The sequence below is a fragment of the Ctenopharyngodon idella genome, chromosome 10 (assembly GCF_019924925.1).
Source record: "Ctenopharyngodon idella isolate HZGC_01 chromosome 10, HZGC01, whole genome shotgun sequence".
Taxonomy (NCBI): domain Eukaryota; kingdom Metazoa; phylum Chordata; class Actinopteri; order Cypriniformes; family Xenocyprididae; genus Ctenopharyngodon; species Ctenopharyngodon idella.
The window spans coordinates 2817450-2843503 of NC_067229.1; the positions used below are offsets into that span (position 1 = coordinate 2817450).

Genomic DNA, 26054 nt, shown 5'->3' on the forward strand with positions numbered 1-26054 from the left:
ATTTGTTGTAAAAGGGAGCCACAAACAAAGACAATAAGGTTAAATAGTTTTTGTCATCATAAAGTTAAAGGAGTCATGAGTTTACTGTAAAATATGATACTCATCAAAAAGAAATGAAGGTATCATGTAAACTAGTGATTGTGTGGAGTATTTTACAAAGATTTAGAGGATTTAAGTTAATCTGTAAACACTAATTCATGTTTGAAGTAATATATATATATATACAGGTGCTGGTCATATAATTAGAATATCATCAAAAAGTTGATTTATTTCTCTAATTCCATTCAAAAAGTGAAAGTTGTATATTATATTCATTCATTACACACAGACTGATATATTTCAAATGTTTATTTCTTTTAATTTTGATGATTATAACTGACAACTAAGGAAAATCCCAAATTCAGCATCTCAGAAAATTTGAATATTACTTAAGACCAATACAAAGAAAGGATTTTTAGAAATCTTGGCCAACTGAAAAGTATGAACATGAAAAGTATGAGCATGTACAGCACTCAATACTTAGTTGGGGCTCCTTTTGCCTGAATTACTGCAGCAATGCGGCGTGGCATGAAGTCGATCAGTCTGTGGCACTGCTCAGGTGTTATAAGAGCCCAGGTTGCTCTGATAGTGGCCTTCAGCTCTTCTGCATTGTTGGGTCTGGCATATCGCATCTTCCTCTTCACAATACCCCATAGATTTTCTATGGGCTTAAGGTCAGGCGAGTTTGCTGGCCAATTAAGAACAGGGATACCATGGTCCTTAAACCAGGTACTGGTAGCTTTGGCACTGTGTGCAGGTGCCAAGTCCTGTTGAAAAATGAAAATGAAATCTGCATCTCCATAAAGTTGTTCAGCAGCAGGAAGCATGAAGTGCTCTAAAACGTCCTGGTATACGGCTGCGTTGACCTTGGACCTCAGAAAACACAGTGGACCAACACCAGCAGATGACATGGCACCCCAAACCATCACTGACTGTGGAAACTTTACACTGGACCTCAAGCAACGTGGACTGTGTGCCTCTCCTCTCTTCCTCCAGACTCTGGGACCCTGATTTCCAAAGGAAATGCAAAATTTACTTTCATCAGAGAACATAACTTTGGACCACTCAGCAGCAGTCCAGTCCTTTTTGTCTTTAGCCCAGGCGAGACGCTTCTGATGCTGTATGTTATTCAAGAGTGGCTTGACACAAGGAATGCGACAGCTGAAACCCATGTCTTGCATACATCTGTGCGTAGTGGTTCTTGAAGCACTGACTCCAGCTGCAGTCCACTCTTTGTGAATCTCCCCCACATTTTTTAATGGGTTTTGTTTCACAATCCTCTCCAGGGTGCGGTTATCCCTATTGCTTGTACACTTTTTTCTACCACATCTTTTCCTTCCCTTCGCCTCTCTATTAATGTGCTTGGACACAGAGCTCTGTGAACAGCCAGCCTCTTTTGCAATGACCTTTTGTGTCTTGCCCTCCTTGTGCAAGGTGTCAATGGTCGTCTTTTGGACAACTGTCAAGTCAGCAGTCTTCCCCATGATTGTGTAGCCTACAGAACTAGACTGAGAGACCATTTAAATGCCTTTGCAGGTGGTTTTGGGTTAATTAGCTGATTAGAGTGTGGCACCAGGTGTCTTCAATATTGAACCTTTTCACAATATTCTAATTTTCTGATACTGAATTTGGGATTTTCCTTAGTTGTCAGTTATAATCATCAAAATTAAAAGAAATAAACATTTAAAATATATCAGTCTGTGTGTAATGAATGAATATAATATACAAGTTTCACTTTTTGAATGGAATTAGTGAAATAAATAAACTTTTTGATGATATTCTAATTATATGACCAGCACCTGTATATATATATATATATATATATATATATATATATACACACACAAACAAACTAGTATTAGGCTATAGTGAATATTAATCAATTTTAGTTTTACCTAGGATTTTACCTAATTACCTTTATAATAATGTAAATATTTAGAAATAATGTTTACAATTATGTAAAGTTTCAAATGTGGAGTAGTGCTGAAAATGTTAAGATACATCAATTTTATTTACATAGCGCTTTTTACAATACAGATTGTTTCAAAGCAGCTTTACAGTGGTAACTGGAACATTATGCATTTAATATTTCTACAGGAGTTGCTTGAAATAATAAATGTAATAAAATATGGAGAGACTCTTGAAGCTCAGAGTGAAAAAACTTTATTGATAAAAACAAGCAACAGATGAACAGCAGAAGTAAAGTCAGATTTGTGCATTTTATCTGAGAGAAATGTATATAAAAAAATCTAGAGTAAGCAGTGCAGTATTTGGCAATTATCAGTTTTTATCATGACAAACAATCGCATTTGACATTTTGAGCACGAGAAAATATGTTGCTGTGTGTTCTCAAATCATGTTCTGGAGTGGAAATGAGCAGCCTAAAAATAACAACCAGTAAATACCAACATATGAATTTATGAAGCCATTACAAATAAATGAATATTAATAAATGACAAAAAAAAAATAGTAATATGAGAAATTACACCATTAGGTTTCTGATGTGGGAACATGTGCTTGATCTTGTTCAGCTCTTCTGGATCTGATGTCATAAACCACAAGAATGACAGTAGCCACGCCCACCAGAGCAGAGAAGACCAATCGGATCACAGCTTCAGTAGAACCACAACAGTGGACAGAGTCTGAGGAATAAAAACATCAAACTGAGATCAGTTCAGTCAATAAACACTAATATCAAGAACATCTGAAAACAGGACAAATTATCTTTTCTCACCATAAACAGAAACTCTGAAAGATTTTAATGACAAATATCCTCTCATTATCAGTACCACATAATCTTCAGCATGTTTCATTCTGGTGTTTGTGATGGTCAGAGATCCAGTTTGTTTGTCCAGCTTCAGTCTGTCTCTGAATCTCCCATCAAGAACATCATCATATACAGCGAATCTCTTGGCCTGATTATCGATCTCAGCTATTATAACATTTTCATATACACTGCACCACATAATCTCATAATCATCCATTATTTCAGTAAGACCAGAGTTTAGAGTGACAGAATCTCCCTCCTTCACATACGTCACTTTATCTGTATCATCAAATACATGGAGAACAAACAGAAACAGGGTTCATCACAGATTCAGACTTTTAAATAACTCTATAATTGTGTATTAAAGTAAAAAGCTTGACACTTAAATTTGGAAATATAAGAAAACAACAGAACAGAAACGGTAAAAGTAGAAAAATAGTTTATAGATTAATATTGTGATTACAATAAACTGTGAAAAAACAAATGGGTGAAACTAATATTCAACTCACCATGGACAGCAAGAATGAAAATGATGCTCATATAGTGGGTCTGTAGTTGATAAACTCCAGCATGTTCAGTTCTGGTGTTTGTGATGGTCAGAGATCCAGTTTGTTTGTCCAGTTTCAATCTGTCTCTGAATCTCCCATTAAGAACATAATATACAGTGATGCTGTTGGCCTGTTTATTGATTTCAGCTATTAAAGGGTCTTCAATCCAAAACGACCACTGAATCACATCAACATTCTTCATTTCAGTAAGATCAGATTTCAGAGTGACTGAATCTCCCTCCATCACTGACAGTAATTTCACTCCATCATCACCCAAACCACCTGAAGAACAGATTAAAGCCTCAACATAACCAATTTATCCGGGTTTAATAAAACCATAAGTGACACTAGTTCTAGTTTAAAGTATTTGAATGTTCTTTAGCAACAGACAGACAAGAATGCTAAATGAAAAAGAAAAACTGATACACTTCTCATATCAATAACTAGAACAGTGTGGTGTTTTTAAAGATATTTGGTGTAACTGAAAACTCTTATGGTTGGAAAACTTCATTGACAGAAACACACATAACAATATTACATAGAGAACATAGAAATACTATATGCCAAACAACTAAATTTAAGCTTTAAATTGATTATTTTGTTATTTCTTTAGCATTTCAGCAGGTAAAAGGTCTGGAGTTGATTCTAAGTGCAGTTTTTGCATTTGAAAGCTGCTGATGTGAAACCACATGATGCAGTCAAGGGAGCTCTCTATATGCAAGTGAAACCATTTTGAAACCATTGTTAGGTTTCAAAAACAAATCCATCAGAGAGTAGGGACACACCAAACTGACGCCAAAGAACTAGCACTGATAAAAGCTGTGTTGTCGCCTCACATAGCCTGCATCGGGGCAGAAAAACTGCATGTGAACACACAGAGAGAACTACAGCCGACTGTCAGCCAGCACACGTGTCCTGCGCCTGCGTGTAAGGAGACCGCTGTCTATTTTTTTCATATATATTTGTCTACATTCGTAATTTAGAAAGGGAGACCAGCACTGCAGACTGCAGATACACAAACTGTAAAGAAAGCAGTGCATGCTTACTGTTTTGAATATCATTCATGCTGATCACTTTCTATATTCCACTCGGCTCACGTTAATATTAAACATTCGCCTGGGAACACTCAAGTACATGATGTAAAATTAGAACAGCCTTCTTTCTGTACCGCCTTGATTTGTTTACTCACTCATTATTCTCGTGCTTCGACTCATTCACTAAAGTGAATAGCCAATCAGAGTTCTCTCTCTTGCCCAATGGCCCAATGGCGATTATACGATTCAAGGTCAAAACCATAAAACATATTGATAATCGCCGCTGGGCACACAGAAATGGAGTTATGAAACATACAAGCCTTCACAATGAAAGACTGAATAAACCAGGCAAATATAGGCAGAGTAAACAAGGTTAATGAGACACAACTGAAGATCAGGGATGATGAGTACAGGCAGTGAGTTCTCGAAAATGTAGTCCATGTTAGATTGACAACGAACAAATGGGGAATGTCCTCTGGCCCTCTGCCCATCTCCCTCCAGGAGAGAGGTGGAGAAGGGGCAGGACGTAAGGCTAGTTCCATAAGTGGAGGCAAGATTGGAGAGTGAGGCAGATCAGGGAGTCAGGGTGGAGCCGGCAGAGCAGGTAGCCAGGGTGGAGCAGGCTGGGCAGGGGACAAGGTTGGCGCAGGCTGGGCAGGTAGTCAGGGCGGAGCAGGCTGGGCAGGTAGCCGGGGCAGAGCTGATGGACCATTTCTGCAGAGCTAGAGACCACCATGGTGGAGCAGATGACAACCACAGCAGAGCTGATGGTACTGAAGATCCTAACGACAGAGCCGAAGACCACCATGGCCAGGCAGACACGACTGAGGATCCCCAAAGTGGAGCAGATGACCACCACAGCATAGCAGAGGGGTCTGTAGATCCCCATGGATCCCCAGCAAAACTGTAGATGATCACAGCAGAGCAGACGGGGCTGAATACTACTAAGGCGAAGCTGAGGACCACCAAGATGGAGCAGGCAGAGCTGATGACAAACACGGTGGAGCTGAAGACCCCCAGAGCAGATCTGACAGAACTAGAGACCACCACGGCTGATCAGACAAAACTGTAACAAAGAGCAAAGTGAGGTTAGGCTTGGCCTCAGGGGCTGTGTCATAACAGACAGAGAGCTCAAGGGAATGCTCCATGGTCATAACGGAACCGGCAGGGTGCTCCAGGTTTACCCCAGTAGTCATCCTAGGGCAAACAGGAAGTTCATGAACGACCTCCGTGGTCGTATCAGGGCAGAAGGGAAACTCAAAGACGACCCCCATGGTCGTGTCAGGGCATACATGAAATTTAGGGACAATCTCCGTGGTCACATCAGGGCAGAAGGGAAACCCAAAGACGACCTCCATTATCATGTCTGGGCAAAAAGAAAGTATGTGGGCAGACGCCGCCCACCCTGGGCAAAACTAGATCTGGTGCCGCCATGTCAGGAGAAGTTGAAGCATACACTGCCCAGACACACAAAATGCCCATCGCCGTAACAGGGAGTACAAATTACAGCGGAAGAACCTCTGAGACCCCCAGACTTGATACCACAGCAGGCATTTAGCTGCTCACACTGACATTAGCTGTGTCCTCCAAACTGGAAGCCCATCTCAAACTCCTAGGTAACTTTAGATGTAATGTTCATGTTGGCCAGAAACACTGATGTAGCCTCCATGATGGCTGGAGGCTCTGGCGAGGTGGCCATGTTGGCTGAACATTCTAGTGTAGAAGCCACGTTGTGTACAGGCTCTGGTGTCAGAACCACCAGAATGGAAGATGCTGAAATCATAGAACCAGTGAACATGCTGGACATGCTGGAATCCATAGTGGGCCAAGCTCCAAAATGTATTGAGCCAAGCCACAAATGTTTAGGGGAAGTGCACTCAACCTCTCCAACAGTGAAGGAGGACCCACTCAACAAAAGCATGTAATACAGGAATTCAAACAGTGACCATCACAGATGAGTTGAAATTAAGTGTTTATTGAGTTTGTAACAATAAAAGTCAATAAGGGCAAAATCTGGGAAGATATGCAAGGTCTAGAAAATTTCATTTTTTTTTTTAAACTTGTTTTTTTTAACTCATGCCAGCCATTCACTGTCATTATAAAGCTTGGAAGAGCCATGATGCTAATTAATAGAACTCAGACAAACAGGCAAACAGGGCAAATCCAGAAAACAGGCAACAGGGTCAAAACAGATAATCAAAGGAGTGCCCAGAAATGCAGTTGTTACACATGCAAGTCTTTACAATGAATGACTAAATAAACTAGAGTTGCGTCCCAAATGACACACTATACACTATGCACTTATACACTATGTACTTATGCACTATGTCCATGTAGTGCATGAATTGTATAAGGTTATTTTGTCATTTAGGAACGGAGTCCGATACCCCCTTCCCCTCCACTACGTAATTAAAGCTGCGACAGCTGAGTGCAGCGTCCAACATTCCACACTTCATTTTTTCCGTTAATTTAGTGCATCATCCAGGTGCTTAAAGTGCACTTTTTCTTTTTGGAATGTTCTGTGTGAACACACTACTCGCACTATTTGTACTTAAAAATGTCATAGAATAGTGCATAAGTTCGCGAAATTGGGACGCACCTTAGGTTAATATAGGCATAGTAAACAAGGTTAATGAGATACTGCTGAAGACAATCAGAGATGATGAGTCCAGGCAGTGAGTTTTCGAAAATGCATTCTAAGTTAAGCCAGGTGTACACTGTCTTACGAGTTTGCAGCTTGCACCTCCTGACCTCATGATAATTTGTGAACATCAAAAAAGAAGAAGAAAAAAAAAAGGATGCTGTTGGTTTAAATTTGTGCGTATGTGTGGTTGAAGTGGCATGTGCTGTGGAGAGTCTTGCGTGTCTGCAGTGCATTCACACGGAGGCAGACAGAACACGAGACTTGAAATAAAAAAAACAGCCACAGAGAGTCTATTTTTGCAGTTTCAGTTTACAGCTCTACTTTTAATTTGTTATTCCAAATTGTGCCATATTCGTCGTTCAGCTTAATGAATGAACATGCCAGATGTTTTTTTTCTGGTGGAACACGTAAAGCAGAAATGAGTTGTTTCTGAAGAACAGAAAGTCAATGCTCTTTTCTTTTCTTTAGCCATTCTCTTTGCCATGTCTGTCTTTTCTTCTGACCTTCAGAATTTGCACTGTGTATGCCCCGCTTTAGAATGACAATAAACATTCAGGGCAAAAAAAAAAATCTTAAGACCAGTTCTGGAAAAGCATTCTTTGGACAGATGACACCAAGATCACCCTGAACCAGAATGATGGGAAGAGTATGGAGAAGGATTGGAACAGCTCATGTTTAAAAGCATTTAACATCATCTGTGAAACACAGTGGAGGCAGTGTGATGAAGTGTATAGGGATATACTGTCATGTTGATAGAACGGCGATTCACAGTAGGCCTACAAATGGACAATGATCCAAAGCACTGCAAAGAGTTTTTGAAGGAAAAGAAGTGGAATATTCTCCAATGGCCGGGTCAATCACCTGATCTCAACCCAATTGAGCATGCATTTCACTTGCTAAAGCAAAACTAAAGGCAGAAAGACCAACAAAACAAACAAAAACTGAAGACCGCTGCAATTAACATCTGGCAAAGCATCACAAAGGAGGAAACCCAGTTGTGGTAATGTCCGTGGGTTCCAGACTTCAGGCATTGGGCGCAATGGATTCTCAACAAAATATTAAAAATGAACATTTTATTTATGATTATATTAATCTGTCCAGTTACGTCTGAGCCGCTGAAAAAGTTGGCACTGCGTACTGGATATTTTTGTTCAACCTTCTGAATTAAAGCTGAAAGTCTGCACTTCAAATTTGTCTTGATTGTTTCATTTTAATTTTATTTTGGTGGCATACAGAGACAAAATTATGTTTGCATTAAAACTGTATGCATGTTTTATAGAATTACAGAATAATAATAATATCAATTATTTAGAAAAAAAAAAAAAACCTTTTGAGTGCAGTGAAGAAAACAGCGTCTCCTCAGTAATATGAAAGGTAATATTCAAAAAAGCATAATGGGGCACATTAAATAACAGTACAACCCAGGTGTATGTCTACCCCTCACAGCCTTGCTTTTGTTCCCATAAAAAAACAAAGATGGCATTGATGTGAATAAGGTCTATAAACGCTAAAATCACGAATATCTGAAGGACAGGACAAATGATCTCTACTCACCACCATAGACAGAGACTCTGAAAGCTTTTAATGATCGTTTTGCTCCCCATATCATTAGGACATAATCTCCAGCATGTTTCTTTGTGATGTTTGTGATGGTCAGAGATCCAGTTTGATGATCCAGTTTCAGTCTGTCTCTGAATCTCCCACCAAGAACACCATTATATACAGTGATGCTGTCGTCCTGTTTATTGATTTCAGCTATTACAGTGTTTTCAACTCCAAATCTCCACTGAATCTTATCATCATCCTTCATTTCAGTAAGATCAGAGTGTAGAGTGACTGAATCTCCCTTCTTCACTGACATCACTTCATCTGTATCAACAAACACACACGATGAACAAACAGAAAGAGAGGATTTGTCACAGATTCAGGCTTTTAAATAACTTCATCATCATTTAGTTTGAATTATAAATTTGAAAATAAACAACAGAACAGATGTAAATGATTCAAAATTGTGTGTGGATTAATATCATATCTGGTGATTAAAAAATGAAATAGGCAAAAAAAAATAATATTGAACTCACCATGGACAGTGAGAATGAAAAGGATGTTCTTATGGTGGATCTGCAATACATAAATTCCACCGTGTTCAGTTCTGATGTTTGTGATGGTCAGAGATCCAGTTTGTTTGTCCAGCTTCAGTCTGTCTCTGAATCTCCCATCAAGAACATCATCATATACAGAGATTCTGTCGGCCGTTGCATTGATTTCAGCTATTAAAGTGTCTTCAGTCCAAAACCTCCACATAATCTGATCATCATCCATTCTTTCAGTAAGATTAGTGTTCAGAGTGACTGAATCTCCCTCCATCACTGACACTGAATTCAGTCCGAACACACCTGAAGAACAGAGTTTGTCACGGATTAAAGCTTCAATATAATTCATTTATCCTGGTTTAATTAAGCCATGAATAGTTCTAGTTTAGAGTATTTGAATAATTTTCTTCAGTTCTACAGAGACAAAAATGATAAATGAAAAGAAAAAATTAAAATTAATGCTGCTAGTATTTGATCTTCACATTAATAAAATCAGTATGAATGAACCTTTCGCTACTAGACGACAGTGAATAAAGAGCTGAATTCAAACTTGTTCTCAGTTCAGTTATTTCTATATGAGAATAATAGTTAATGTTAATTGTCTCTAACTGATATGGTCAATAATTCATTACATACCAGAACAGAAACAACCATAAAAACATGTTTAAAACTCACCAGCCCGACACCACAAACACAAACAGAACAAAACTAATCTGAGAAACATTTTCTTCATCGGTTCACTGAAAACTCATAAAATGTCTGAAAACTCTCAGATTGATCTGAAACTCGACTGAACACACTGTGTGTTTGTGATCCTCTCTATAAAGACTGAACCTCTGTCACAGTTTTTTCACACGACCACTTCCTGTAAAACAGGACATCATGAAAATGAATCTTCTACTATATCTTACATTTTCAAAATGAATTCTAGCCCTGCATAATTCATCAATAATATATGATAATGATTGTGAATGAATGTTTTATGATTTCATAATTAAGATCATTTTCTTTAAATGTAGAGATGCTTTTAAATTCTCTTTGGTTCATATTAGTACTAGAACAAATGAAGAAACGCTTCAGCCACAAACTACTGAGACACACACTGACCTCATTCATCTAATAATAGACACAGCGATTCAGAAGCTGTTTGTTCACCATCAGATCAAACCACATTAGATGTGGATAAATCAGACCACAGCAGGTTTAACTTTGACTCACAAACAGAGCCGCTCACGCTACATTTAGCGAATAACTTTTATCATCTTTACCTGTGTTGCTACAGCAAAGTCAATGAGAGTAAGTTTATGAGAACAGTAGCATTTAAATGTATAAAGTTAAACCAAAATAAGACTTAAATTTGTTATTTTGCTGCCTGTGAGATTTGGTCTTGAAAAAAATCTGATGAGAAATGTTTGAGTTCATAATGAGATCTCTGTCTTTTGATTACAGACTTTGGTAACTTGGTGAATCTTAACAAATTAACTTTTGAAACTAATTAGTGTAAGTTTACTTCAGGAGAAGTAAACTCAAAGAAGTAAACTTTGTCTTTTCTTCAGGAGAAACTGAGAAGTGTAGTAGAGGCCTGGATCAGTGTTTCCTGAAATAGAAGTTAATTTATGATAAATATACACAACAATCCTCATATTTGAACTGTTCACTCTGTATATTACAGCAACAAGGCTTTAGGAAAAAATGACGATTCAACAACATTTCAGTGAACTATGTGGGTATCATATGCACAAATAAACAGAATGAGATCCACAAAAATATGTTAGGAGTTTCACAGGAATTAATTAAATGCACAAAAAAATAAAATGAGATTTGCTAATAAAAAACATATTCACAAATAGCAGAACTCTGCCTGCATTCATTTATGAATCTACACCTGTACATTGTGGTTCTCTGCCTGCACATTTGTGGTTTTTCAAACAGTTCTAGCATCAAGACCGCGGACAAATCCACAAATAGGTCGACTCCACCCAACGACTACTCCGGCCAATCAGATAACGGCCACATTGCGTTAACCAATCGCGGCACGCTCTCACTGCAACCAATCACGTTTTGCTTTACAATCAGGGCAGGAACAGATTTGCACCCCTGAAAGGAGCTCTGGGCTGTGTTCAGCCCTGACAAAACGTTGCAAAATGTTTTTTAAACAGAAACGGTGGTGCGTTGAACACCCTGTTCTGATGACGCAAGAGTTGCAACTATGGCAGCTGAGAAGGCCATTCTTAGTGTTCTTTTTGAAGAGTTTTCTGAGCCTGATGAAATCAGTATAAATATGTGTTTAATACTGCAAAATACGCTTGATATTACAGGTGGCTGGAAGCAGTATAGGTCATAAACCCCGCCCTCTCCATGTATTCCAGTGGGACGTTAGACAAACAAAACAATTAAATTACACTTCAAATATTTTTTTTTCAAAGGCAATTTCTGTCATATTAGGCAGTTTTTATCACTGCAAGTTCAAGTGTTTGTTCTTTAAATAAGTTTGGTTTTAGTTAGTTATTTGATGCTATAAAAACAGGGGTGAGACGTCATGATTGACAGCTGAGGTTGACAGCTTCTCTGAGTGACACTGACACTGAGGCGCCAATGAACTTTTTTCTGGATCTCCGCGAGGTGACTGGAGCTTTAACTTTAATTTCTACATTTCCATAACTGTTTATTTCACAAGTTGTTCTGAGTTTGTGCGGGACCTTGATATCTACTGCGCAGACTCGGGTTTCAAGTTCACTATGCGCAGACTCGTGACTCAAGATGTCAGCGCCATATAGACACACTGGCGGCTTCACTTACTACAATGGAAGAGAGTGAAAGTGTATCGTCCATATTTTTTTACAGTCTATGACCCATTGTGTGAGCTGTCTCTTTAATACAGCATGGTTTATATACATGTTGCTGCTGATTGGGCTGACATTTTTGACACACCCACAAAACAAGAGAAATCTTCATTCATTACACACAGACTGATATATTTCAAATGTTTATTTCTTTCAATTTTGATGATTAGAACTGACAACTAAGGAAAATCCCAAATTCAGTATCTCAGAAAATTTGAATATTGTGAAAAGGTTCAATATTGAAGACACCTGGTGCCACACTCTAATCAGCTAATTAACTCAAAACACCTGCAAAGGCCTTTAAATGGTCTCTCAGTCTAGTTCTGTAGGCTACACAATCATGGGGAAGACTGCTGACTTGACAGTTGTCCAAAAGACGACCATTGACACCTTGCACAAGGAGGGCAAGACACAAAAGGTCATTGCAAAAGAGGCTGGCTGTTCACAGAGCTCTGTGTCCAAGCACATTAATAGAGAGGCAAAGGGGAGGAAAAGATGTGGTAGAAAAAAGTGTACAAGCAATAGGGATAACCACACCCTGGAAAGGAATGTGAAACAAAACCCATTCAAAAATGTGGGGGAGATTCACAAAGAGTGGACTGCAGCTGGAGTCAGTGCTTCAAGAACCACTACGCACAGACGTATGCAAGACATGAGTTTCAGCTGTCGCATTCCTTGTGTCAAGCCACTCTTGAACAACAGACAGCGTCAGAAGCGTCTCACCTGGGCTAAAGACAAAAAGGACTGCTGAGTGGTCCAAAGTTATGTTCTCCGATGAAAGTAAATTTTGCATTTCCTTTGGAAATCAGGGTCCCAGAGTCTGGAGGAAGAGAGAAGAGGCATACAATCCACATTGTTTGAGGTCCAGTGTAAAGTTTCCACAGTCAGTGATGGTTTGGGGTGCCATGTCATCTGCTGGTGTTGGTCCACTGTGTTTTCTGAGGTCCAAGGTCACCGCACCCATATACCAGGAAGTTTTAGAGCACTTCATGCTTCCTGCTGCTGACCAACTTTATGGAGATGCAGATTTCATTTTCCAACAGGACTTGGCACCCGCACACAGTGCCAAAGCTACCAGTACCTGGTTTAAGGACCATGGTATCCCTGTTATTAATTAGCCAGCAAACTCGCCTGACCTTAAGCCCATAGAAAATCTATGGGGTATTGTGAAGAGGAAGATGCGATATGCCAGACCCAACAATGCAGAAGAGCTGAAGGCCACTATCAGAGCAACCTGGGCTCTTATAACACCTGAGCAGTGCCACAGACTGATCGACTCCATGCCACGCCGCATTGCTGCAGTAATTCAGGCAAAAGGAGCCCCAACTAAGTATTGAGTGCTGTACATGCTCATACTTTTCATGTTCATACTTTTCAGTTGGCCAAGATTTCTAAAAATCCTTTCTTTGTATTGGTCTTAAGTAATATTCTAATTTTCTGAGATACTGAATTTGGGATTTTCCTTAGTTGTCAGTTATAATCATCAAAATTAAAAGAAATAAACATTTGAAATATATCAGTCTGTGTGTAATGAATGAATATAATATACAAGTTTCACTTTTTGAATGGAATTGGTGAAATAAATCAACTTTTTGATGATATGCTAATTATATGACCAGAACCTGTATAATAGTTTGGCTTGGCTTGACACACCGAAATCTACATTTTAAACATCTTTTTACTGTATCAGTGTTTAAGAACCTTACACTTCCTATCTAAGCCAATGCAGGACAGGACGAGACCACCTACGATTGTGAAGCAAAACGTGATTGGTTTTAGCAAGAATGTGCCACGATTGGTCATTGGAAATGTGGCCGTTATTTGATTTGCTTGAGTAGTCGGTGGGTGGAGTCGATGCTAGGGGTGCATCCGAAAACCTAGGCAGCTGACTTGTTGCCTCGATGCCTTGTCAGGCAATGACTTGTAAGGCAGCGTTTGTGAATGAAGGCACCTCACAAAACTGAATTCAGACAGACATCTGAGGCAGCGTAACAGTTTAATGATTTACAGCAAAATAGCACGAGCTTTGGTGAGAACTAAACAAATATTTAATTACTACAGTAAGAAATTTCTCGCTAGAAATGACATCAAAAGTTGGTCAAAAATGCACATTTACACAAACTGACCAGCAAGCGCAACTTTTGGACGCCATCTTTATTTTTCTAGCTCAACTGTCACAGAATGGGATTGTGGGATATCAAAGGCAGTGAAGGATACCTCTATGCTGCCTTCAAAAATCGATCAGATGAAGGTATCTCAGGAAACAGGAAGTGAAGCTAACATTGGATTCGCCTTCCTACCTTGAAATGTGTCCTCCGAAGGCAGCTTTTTCCAGTTTTTGGATGCAGCCACGAACTGTTTCAAAATCCACAAATGTGTGAGGTGATTCACAAATGCGCATGCAGAGATCCACAATGTACAGGTGAAGATTGATAAATGAATGCAGGCAAAATTGTGCTTGTGACATTAAAACATATTTGTGAATATAGTTTTTTTATTAGCAATTAACAACTTTTGTATATTTCTAACAGAAATAAAGTCAGTCTGGTTAGTAATAAGTGAAGCTGGTAATGCTGTTTGTGGAGTTGTTGAATCATCCTCTGTTGAGATCTTGAGAGATTTAATGTTTTTTATCTTCAATTGATTTCATCTAAGGCTGTGACTGAAGTCAGTTGTAGTTCTTGTGTTTCTGCTCGTCTCTTTTTCTGTTCTCTTCTTTCCTTTAGTGATTCTGCTTGTTAACAGCTTATTAAGGCTGAGATGACTCTATACTTAATATGCACAGATTTTGTGGCTCAGATAAGGTCCAGTTTAGGTTTATTTCTTTGCTCTTGGCTGACATGTGGCATTGCTGTGGCCTGCTTGTGGCTCAGATCTGGCAAACAGAAGCGGCCCACACAAGGACCGTAATTCAGTGCAGCATGTGGGCCAGATCATCATGCCACATGTGTCAGATGTGGGCCGGATCTGGGCCAACACAATGTTGCTATGTGGGATGTGGTTATCTAAATATGACAATAATTAAAAAAATATAGTAGTATAAGAATCAGCCTAATAATAAGGTTATCATTCACAAATAATGTTTTAATAATGTAAATCTGTGTGTATGTAGCAGAGCGCTGAAACTGTTAAGATACACATGAAGTTAGTATTCCTCCAGGGGGCGCTCAACATAACTGTAATAAAACATAGAGAGACTCTTGAACCTCAGAGTGAGAAAACTTTATTGATAAAGACAAGCAAATACATATGACAAATGAACAGCAGTGGTAGTAAAGTGAGATCTGTGTGTCTTTATTAATTTGTCTGATTTATCTGAGGGAAACAGTAAAGCCCTGACACTGAAAAATGCAAAAGAAAGCGCTCATGTTTTCATGTGTTTATGTACAACCATTAGAAGAGCTTCAGTATTAGCAACATCTGATCTGAACAACAGTAAAACTTTCACGTTTTTAAAAAAAAAAAAAAAAAACTTGTACATTTCAAAAGTGCTTTAAAACTCCACCAGTATGAAAGATTAAAATGTAAAAAGTTGAGATTGTAAAGATAAGTTTTAAAAAAAGTAAGGCATTGTAATATTAATGAATTTATCATCACTTTTGAAACTTTGAGCATATATAAGAATGTTACTTTCTGCTCTTAAATAATCTTTCAGGGTGAAAATGAGTTGCTGATAAATGAACATCACAACCAGAATATGAATATATTAAGCCATTACAAATAAATGAAGATTAATAAATGATAAACAATCATTATAGAATTACATCACAATTTAGGTTTGTAATGTGTGAATCTGTGCTTGATCTTGTTCAGCTCTTCTGGATCTGATGTCATAAACCAGAAGAATGACAGTAGCCACGCCCACCAGAGCAGAAAGGACCAATCGGATCACAGCTTCAGTAGAACCACAACAGTGGACAGAGTCTGAGGAAAAAAAACATCAAACTGAGATCAGATCAGTCAATAAACACTAATATCAAGAATATTTGAAGGACAGGATGATCTCTACTCACCATAGACAGAAACTCTGAAAGATTTTAATGACTGTTTTGCTCCAGTTTTCCGTAGTTCATAACGTCCAGCATGTTCAGTTGTGATGTTTGTGATGGTCAGAGATCCAGTTTGTTTGTTCAGCTTCAGTCTGTCTCTGAATCTCCCATCAAGAACATCATCATATACAGCGAATCTGTCGGCCCATTTATTGATTTCAGCTATTAAAGTGATTTCAGTTCCAAAACTCCACTGAATCTGATCATCATCCTTCATTTCAGTAAGATGAGAGTTTAGAGTGACTGAATCTCCCTCCTTCACTGATATTTCATCTGTATCAACAAAGAGACATAGAAGTCCACAACAGTTACTGTAAATGTCCGAAAACTCTCACGACTGAACTGATATTTTTCTGCTTGTGTGTGAATCCTCCTCCAATCTCAGTTTCCGTTCACACGTCCATCTCCTTTAACATCTCAAAAACCGATATTGGCCACAGGTGTTGTGTAATATTCAGTTCCTGTGAAAAACTGTTCCAGTGGGTGGAGTATATGTGAATATTCATGATATCTCTCCTGTTGTGGGCGTGGCCTTGAGACAATGCGCAGATGAATGGAACTGAACATATTAGTGCTCAAATCGAACTCGTTTAATGGATTATTTTGAAACGTAATGAAGATTCAATGTTAAGCATTAACTGCAACAATTGACATTTTTAAAACAATGAATATATTGTGTAATATGATAAATCGTCTGAGCTGTTTTGCCTGATTAAAGACATTCAGATTTAGGTAAGGACACAGCAGAGCAAACAATGAGCGAATAACCTATTCTAATCTGGGATAGTTTATTACTTGCACCCTATTAAAATATTGAGTGGGGGTTCAATCTTCAACTGGCTGGCGGGAGCAGCCACTGACAGGTCACATGACCTGGTGGCAGCTGCCAGTCTGATTCTGGCAGGTCTGTCAGTGGTGGGCTGGTGGCTGGCAGTGTAACGTGTTCCCTATCACTCTTGCAGCACGGAAATACACAATTTTATTATTATGAATATAATATTATGACTCTATTCTTTTGTATGATTGATGTTTTAGGTGAGTTTATCTCAATTAAAGCAGTCAAATATGGGGGTAGAATTGTAGCAAAATTCCAAATAAATAGATTATGATCCACAAATAAATGTAAAGATATTCACAAAAAATAATCGTATCCACAAATGAATAGAATGAGATCCACAAATATGTGTTAGGAGTTTCACAAAAATTAATTAAATTCACAAATAAATAAAATGAGGTTTGCTAATAAAAAACACATTCACAAATATGTTTTTATGTCACAAGCACAACTCTGCCTCTAACCAAATAACCTTGTGATAAACATGCGAGTTTGCAAAATAGACGAAACTGTCGTCACATAACAGCATTTCCCAGTCAGACTTAATAGTTTTTTTATTGTAAAAGTTATTTAGAGCATCCAAAATAAACATATATATATATATATATATATATATTAGCATTGCAACGTTTATTTGCAATATCCAAAACCATAGCTGCAGTGATGCCGAGGCTCGTAGCCTACTGGTACATCAATGATGCTCATTCAGGCTCATTTGGTATTGTATGGTATTGTGCAAGTGTGGTATTATAGCTACTGTAGAACGGGACATCCGTTTACTGCCACTGACTTTCTGTTTCTCACCGTGCTGCTTGTAGACAATATAGCTGCATGTACATGGACACTAATAATGTAATCCGTTTGTTTATAATGATTATAATGCCTCTATTTGCTGCATCGCGCGGTGCCGCGCCGCTAGCGTCAGGTAGACGTGCTATAGCTCGGGATCTGTGTATGATCATAATTCATGCAGCCTTTATCGCGATTCTGTTACATTTTGTAAACAGGGTGTTTTTATCACACAAACACCTTCAGCTCAATTCGAACGAAGCGCCCATGGTGGAATAGTACGGAACTCCTTTCAGAGTCTGTTCCCGCCCCCGAATGTAAAGCAAAACGTGATTTGTTGTAGCGAGAGTGTGCTGCGATTGGTCAGCGCAACGTGGACGTTATCTGATTGGCTTGAGTAGTCGGTGGGTGGAGATTTGTCTGCAGTCGTGACGCTAGAATTGTTTCAGAATCCACAAATGTGCAGGAAGAGATCCACAAATGCGCGCAGCGATCCACAAATGCACAGAAAGCAATTCACAAATGTACAGCTGGTGATTCACAAATAAATGCAGGCAGAGTTATCCTTGTGACATAAAAACATATTTGTGAATGTGTTTTTTATTAGCAAATCTCATTTTATTTATTTGTGAATTTAATTCATTTTTGTGAAACTCCTAACATATATTTGTGGATCTCATTCTATTCATTTGTGGATACGATTATTTTTTGTGAATATCTTTACATTTATTTGTGGATCATAATCTATTTATTTGGAGATTAGCTACAAATCTACCTCCATAGTCAAATGACCGTGATCTCAACTGGTTGAAACTGATGCTCAGTCCAGCCAGCCATGGTGAAGCTGCGAGTATAACGCGTTCCCTATCACTTTCGCTGCATGGAAATATATAATTTTATTGTTATAAATATACTGTTATGGCTCTATTCTTTTGTATAATTGATGTTTTAGGTGAGTTTATTCCATTTAAAGCAGTCAAATACTGGTTGCTTACTGACGCTCAGTCCAGCCAGTCGCGGTGAAGCTGCGAGTATAACGCGTTCTCTATCTATCTACTATTGCTACATGGAAATACATTACATAGTTGTGCACAATGCACAGGGCAATAACCCTCACTTAGCCTCCAGGAACCCCTCAGTAGCCCCACACAGTGCGTGCACTATTAATCTACAACAATAAGTCTTATAAATACTTTTCGGCTACTATTCACTGTAAAAAAAAAAATAAACGTAAAATAACAGTGAAATGCATGACAGCACAGGGTGCCAAACGTTAACCATTAAAGGGGTGGTTCATTGCGATTTCACTTTTTTAACTTTAGTTAGTGTGTAATGTTGTTGCTTGAGCATAAACAGTATCTGCAAAGTTACAGCACTGAAAGTTTAATGCAAACAGAGATATTGTCTTTTAAAGTTCTGGCAGTTTAATGCCTACAAAAACGACCAGTTTGGACTACAACGAGCTTCTTCCCGGGTTGGTGACATCATAAACCCTGCAAAACACGCCCCCGGGAAGATGCAACGAAGTGGCGTATATTGAAAGCTAACAAACAGCAGTAACATTTACAAGTGACAGCATATCTAAACACTTTGACACAAATACAAACAGAAATAAACCATCAGATCTGATTTAATACTCATGTTTATTGTGATTCATTTTTGCACATTTCACCAAAGATAAAAATGTATACCAAAGATACAAATATATGAAGACTGTTAAAAAAAAAAAAAGACTGTAACATTCCTCCTGCCAAACATCACAGAAAGTATCACTGAGTGTTTTATCAACTTGAATTTACATGCTGCAGCATGAGTGGGTGACCAAGATAGGCATGCTGGTAAATAGGTTAAAAATGCTGGAAAGAACATTAGCAACATGACAAAACCTGCTTTTTCCAGTAACAGCAACAAAACCTGAAGTACCTGAATGCTGATTGACAGCTGCCTTCAAATGCTCATTTGCTTATTTGTACACATCTCTGTGAGCTTGGTCTGGTCTCGTTCCATTTTCTCTTCAATGAAAGTCTCAAAATGATAATATCATTACAGCGACGTCTCAGTCTCAAGTCTAAGTGCGATTAGGGGACGTCGCATCAGCAGAAGCCATCAATGAAGTGTTGCTCAGATTAGGGGGCGAGGCTTCAACATAATCCTCCTGAAAGAAGAGTTAAACAAACACAAAAATATATTTTTAACACAATGTACTGAATGTGGGATTCTAATAAATCTTCAGACTGACAAACCAAATCATGCTGTAATCTTTTGTATGACGGCAATAAATCTTACCTGATTATTGTACTGTATCCTGATGCCTGATTGAACAATAATAACAAACTCAGTTAAATGCACATTAAATTGTATATCAAATCTTATATTTTTTTTGTTAAATCATCTGTATGTAATACTTGCCATTCTGTCGTCTTTGTGCACATCTGACATGGCAACAGTAAATCACACAAGCCGTTACACCTCCAGTCACCAGCATAAAAATAACACCACCAACAATAGAAGGAGCAAAACAACTGAGTAATCCTTGCATAGTACCTGAAGACAGACACGGAGCTGTAATGACAGGCGGACATAATTAAAGAGATCGACTGATAAATGGGAAACAGGAAATATCAGTGTTTATGGCAAAATTATGACTATTATGCATTGTTAATGTTAATAACGACAACAGTCTTAAAAAACAGAATATATTTGTTATCAAATCAGGAAACTGTCAAACAGGCCAGTGAAACAACAAATGTTGAAAAACTGCAAAGGAAACTGCACTGAATGACTAAATGATACTTACCAGTGCCAGTAACAGTGAATCTCTTTATGAGGTACAGATCTGACTCTGATATCCAGTGATTTCAGCAATGAGAATATAATTAAGACCACATATCACATCATGTAGGTTATTTATTTATATAAAGTAACTGATTCTCCCTCGGTCACTGGCTTTGGCAACGTTCGTTTTACTTTTTGTCCTAAATAGACCGCTCTCTCCCAGCTTGTGAAAGTTCAATTCATTCTCAAAGTGCTTTGTTCAGACAGTTGTTGAGAAGTGATCGGATTACAAAAAGATTCACGCTCTCAAGTCCCCATGATTCCATAAAATGAATCACATTCCATAAATCCGCCCTGCAGCCGATTCTAAAAATTTCATTGGTCAATCACAGTGCTTTTTATTTACACAATAGGTGTATTCATATGGCAAGCCATTTTCACTTTCAATACGAATTTGAAATACCAAGAATTTGCCACAGCAGCCAAAAAAAAAAGCAAAAGCAAAAAGTATGAGGACCAAGATCCAAACTAAAGCAAACACTCTCCACCACGATGGTGACTTCATATGAAACAAACATCAACATCTAAACCTCTGTTAATTCTCAATAAGAACTGCTGTAGACGTGTGACAGAAATAAAGTCAGTCTGGTTAGTAATAAGTGAAGCTGGTAATGCTGTTTGTGGAGTTGTTTAATCAGATCTTGAAAGATTTAATGTCTTTTACTTGCAGTTGATTTTACCAAATGCTCAATCATCAGTTATTTGATCATTAATTATCTCAACACTGTTTCAGTGTTTCTTTAACATTGTGTAGACTGGATTCATATAAACACAGATCAGTGTTCACTGAGTATTTTGCTGTGTATGTTGTACATTTCAGCATCTATCCAAACAGAGTTTTGTACTTGTAAATGATTTATTTTATTTACATTTATTTTACATACGAACATGAAAAAAAGTCTTTCCTTCAGTTCTGGTTTCTCTCACATCCAAAGATGTGTGAATTACAGATGCTAAGTTGTCTAAAGGTGTGAACGTGTGTTTTACTGCCTATGGATGGATCTGTGGCTGTTTTTTTTTTTTTTTTTTTTTAACCTTGTACAGAGGTTCCATGAACGTCTATATCGGACATGCATGAAAAAAAAGACGTCATAAAAACTTTCATTCTTGCTCCTCAGTGGACGTCTTTTCAACGTGTGCCAAGACATCAAAAAAACTTTGCTTAGTGGGGAGAAATGGGGAGGCCTGGATCAGTGTTTCCTGAAATTTAAGCATGATGAGCTTATACGCTAATCCTCATGTATATAACAGTAGCAGGGCTTAGAAAAAAAAAAAAAAAACACATTTTAGTGCACCAACATCTCCAACGAGAGAAAAATTCCTGTGAAGCGCAGAGCGCCTCCTGCTGGATGAACCATCGAGAGGAGAAACAATCACAGACTGTGATGACGTGCTTCCAGTTACTACTTTTTCCTGAGAACACCAGAGTTGGAAAGTCCAGGGGTCAGAAAGTAAACGTCCTGCCATATTTTTATTCCACCCACTGAAGCAGTGTTAAAGTTAATGAGATATTAATTGAGAGATGATTGACCATTATTGAAGATACCTGGTTAACAAGCAGAATCACCAAAGGAGAAAAATCACGATTTTAAGTCACCATCATTGAGATCAGTGTTTGCTTTAGTTGAGCTCTTGACCCTTGACTTTTTAATATTAGATTTTGTTTGAGCTGTTGTAACTGAGTTATAACAGCCAGACAAGCAAAGAGAAAAGATGATCGGGTGGTGTTGGTTATGTTTTTCACATTAATTGATCTGAATCACTGAACTCATTTAGAGCCCAATTTCTGAGTTAGATTTACATTGTTGATTACAGCAGAAGACCCAGTATTTTCTTAAAAGTTGTTCTGATAAAAAAAATAAAAAAAATCTTTCTTTTAGACACACACAGACATCAAGAATCAGCCTGTGAATCTCAACGACGGTGACAAGCAACATATTCTGATCAACTCTGAACATTAGAAAACAAGCTACTAAAAAGTTACAGAAAAACAGAAAAAAATAAAATAGTGAGAATAAAGGAAATTACTAAGACAATTCATCTCATAATTTATTCATGCATCAGTGCATGATGGGAGCCATGGATGAATTTTGAATTTCACTGCAACATGCTTTATTATTCTCACCATTGTTGAGATCCACAGGCTGATTCTTGATGTCTGTGTCTCTAAATGAAAGTTTCTCTAAATGAACTTTTAAGAAATCCTTTTTTATTAGATCAATAAATGTGTTATGTAGTAAGTTATGTTGAAAAGCTGATCTTCTGTTGTAGAATCACAGTGCTGCTGTAATCAATAATGTAAATCTAACTCAGAGATTGGGCTCTAAATGAGTTCAGCGATTCTAGTCCAATAGTGATTATGAAAAAACATAACCAACACCACCTGATCATCTTTTCTCTTTGCTTGTCTGGCTGTTATAACTCAGCTACAACAGCCAAGCAGAATCTAATATTGAAAAGTCAAGGGTCAAGAGCCCAACTAAAGCAAACACTGATCTCAATGCTGGTGACTTAAAATTGTGATTTTTTTTTTTTTTTCTCCATTGGTGATTCTGCTTGTTATCATCAGGTGTCTTCAATAATGATCAATCATCACTCAATTAATATCTCATTTACTTTAACACTGCTTCAGTGGGTGGAATAAAAATATGGCACGACTTTTACTTTCTGACCCCTGGAATGTCCAGCTCTGGAGAACACTGAAGCCTGATTCGTTTAACAGCATTGCCTTGCAGTGGCCAATGGCTCTCAAGTGCATGATGACACGGAGGCATGGAGCATCTTTTGCCTGAACAAAAAAAAATAATAAAACCTGAGCATAGGTAACAAAGCATGAACATGTCTCATTCCCCTCTCAGGGAGCGAGGTTACATTAGTAACCAGAGACATTGCCTTTCAAAAGGGTCTCTCAATCCTGCATACAGCTTTAGCTGATGCTATAGGGAATGTATAACTTCATGCTATGTTATTGTGAGGGGAGCTGAGCATAAGCATCTCCTTCAATACAGTCAAGCCTTTGGTGTGACGCTGCAGCACACAAAAAGCTAAACAGAGAGTCTGAACCAGGTGTGTCCAGTCCTGCTCCTGGAGGGCCACTGACCTGCAGAGTTTAGCGCCAGTGCTAATTAAACACACCTGAACCTAATCAAGTCTATTCAAGGTCTTACTAGGCATACTTAAAACTTTCAGCAGGTCCCCTGCAGGCAAACAAAGCTTGAAGCTCACCCTCGATCACTGAAAGCCATTGAGCGAAACAGGATTCAGTATTCTCAAGTGAAAGGTGTTTCCCCATAGCGTCAGATAAAGCTATACGCAACGTCGAGAGATCCTCTGAAAAGGAAACAAACTCATTACATTAATGTACATTATTCGGTACATTAAAGGTGCCCTAGATTGTAAAATTGTATTTACTTTGGCATAGTTGAATAATTAAAGTTCTGTACATGGTAATGACATACAGTAAGTCTCAAATACCATTGTTTCCTCCTTCTTATGTAAATCTCATTCATGCAAAAGACCACTGAAAAACAGACGAATCTCAACATAACACCAACCGTGACGCAACAGTCGGGATCATTAATATGTACGCCCCCAACTTTTGCATATGCCAGCCCATGTTGTAATAAAACCTGGAGAGACTCTTGAACCTCAGAGTGAGAAAACTTTATTGATAAAGGCATGCAAATACATGGCAAATGGACAGCAGATGCAGTAAAGTGAGATCTGTGTGTTTTATCTGAGTGAAATATAAACAATAAAGCCTTTCAAACTTTAAAATTAGAGACATCTGATCTGAACCTCATTAACCAGCGCTGACTAAATGATAGCAACACTCAAAAAACAAACAAGATCTTTTACATGTGTTTTAAAGCTCCCAATCAAATATGAAAGATTCTATTTTTCTCAAATCATCTTCTACGGTGGTTATGAGACACCGATTAATGAATCAGCAGTCCCTTCTGCTCGGTTCAGATTGACTCCATGCAGCTCTGATAAACTGACAGAACCTGCATGCTGCTTTACATTTCAGTCATTTCTGAAAAAGAGTAGCATATGAAGACATTAATAATAAATGAATAAATCTCACATTTATACAGTATATACAAAATCAGTTTGTGATTATTGATATCATTGATGAGGTACCTGATGTGTGAATCTGTGCTTGATCTTGTTCAGCTCTTCTGGATCTGATGTCATAAACCAGAAGAATGATAGCAGCCACGCCCACCAGAGCAGAGAGGACCAATCGCATCACAGCTTCAGTAGGACCACAACAGTCTGAGGAGTAAAAACATCAAACTGAGATCAGATCAGTCAATAAACACTAATATCAGCACTGCCATACCTGAACATGTGTGACAGAGTTGAGTGATGTCCAGATGTTGAGTCTGGTTGCTGATGGTATTGTTCAGCACACAGCTGTAGGTGTTTTTATCCTGATATTCCACCTCCAGAGGTAGAGAGAGACTGATGCTGAGATCAGACACACTGATGCTGGACAATAAACTGTTTCCTTTGTACCAGGAGAGAGTCACATGACTCACATTCACAGCTGAACACACCAATGAACATGATGATGATGATGATGAAGAACATTGTGAAGAGTTACTGCTGATGACAGGAACAGGCAGACGAGCTGAAAAACATGAGAGAATAAAGAGAAATGAGGGTGAATTCTCATCATCATTCTTCATTTCGGTAAGATCAGAGTTTATAGTGACTGAATCTCCCTCCTTCACTGATATTTTAACTGTATCATCAAACACACACATGGAGAACAAACAGAAACAGGTTTCAACACAGATTACAACAGTAATTTACAAAAGTAAATAGTTTGAAATTTAATTTTGAATTTAATATCATCATTAAACAACAGAAGCAACATGGAGTTTGGATTAATAATTGAATCTTTGTGCTGATTAAAATATAAAACAGGTGAAACTGATATTTGACTCACCAAAGACACTTAGAGTGAAATTCTTGATCATACGGTTGATCTTTAGTTCATAATCTCCAGCTTGTTTCATTGTGATGTTTGTGATGGTCAGAGATCCAGTTTGATTGTCCAGCTTCAGTCTGTCTCTGAATCTCCCATCAAGATCATCATCATCTACAGTGAAGTTGTCGGCCGTTACATTGATTTCAGCTATTAAAGTGTTTTCAAACCTCCACTGAATCACATTACCATCCTTCATTTCAGTAAGATCAGAGTGTAGAGTGACTGAATCTCCCTCCATCACTGACACTGACTTCACTTCATTATAATCACCAGACACACCTGAAGAACAGAGTCTTTCACAGATTAAAATCACTTGATGTTGGTTTGATGAAGCTTCACTAAAACACTTTTAATCATTAAAATGTGAAGTGAATAATATTTTGCAGCAGTACAAAGACAAAAGATGTTGAATGAAAAGAGAAATAGATTTATATATTGAACATCAACTAACAAAGACACTTTTATCTGTAATGTGTTTGTTCTGTTTAGGTTTAGTTTTCTCTCTGTTTGCTCTTTTTCCATTTGCCTGTGTTCTCTATCATTACCCAGCAAACATCTGGACGTTTAATGACCGTTGAA

At 38.1% G+C, this 26054-nt stretch overlaps 2 protein-coding genes and 1 long non-coding RNA gene across 3 annotated transcripts in view; all 3 read right to left on the reverse strand.

Annotated features, from left to right (window-relative positions):
• LOC127520852 (hemicentin-1-like) overlaps positions 1-26054 on the reverse strand; it is a 44141-nt gene that overhangs the window by 17406 nt on the left and 681 nt on the right. Inside the window, exons 2-3 of the mRNA XM_051909508.1 lie at positions 25434-25754; positions 24822-25112 (exon numbers count right to left, since the gene is read on the reverse strand). Of these exons, the coding sequence (XP_051765468.1) occupies positions 24822-25112; positions 25434-25754 (612 nt within the window). The remainder of the gene's footprint in view (positions 1-24821; positions 25113-25433; positions 25755-26054) is intronic.
• LOC127520845 (uncharacterized) lies at positions 2225-9937 on the reverse strand. The gene is made up of 6 exons (XM_051909499.1): positions 9801-9937; positions 9114-9428; positions 8587-8901; positions 3316-3636; positions 2774-3085; positions 2225-2681 (listed from the first exon to the last, which is right to left on the reverse strand). Exons 1-6 carry the CDS (start codon positions 9856-9858, stop codon positions 2530-2532), a joined length of 1473 nt encoding a protein of 490 aa, XP_051765459.1. The 5' UTR covers positions 9859-9937; the 3' UTR covers positions 2225-2529.
• On the reverse strand, positions 19266-19958 carry LOC127520866 (uncharacterized). The gene is made up of 2 exons (XR_007932222.1): positions 19928-19958; positions 19266-19796 (listed from the first exon to the last, which is right to left on the reverse strand). It is a non-coding gene; the product is annotated as an uncharacterized LOC127520866 (long non-coding RNA).

Excerpts from the sequence above, each read along its gene's own strand:
- LOC127520845 (XM_051909499.1), bottom strand. The coding sequence starts at position 9,858 with ATGAAGAAAATGTTTCTCAGATTAGTTTTGTTCTGTTTGTGTTTGTGG. Across the intron at positions 8,902-9,113 it reads TTTCATTCTCACTGTCCATG|ATGAAGTGATGTCAGTGAAG; the intron begins GTGAGTTCAATA and ends TTGTTGATACAG. Across the intron at positions 3,086-3,315 it reads TTTCATTCTTGCTGTCCATG|ATAAAGTGACGTATGTGAAG; the intron begins GTGAGTTGAATA and ends TTGATGATACAG.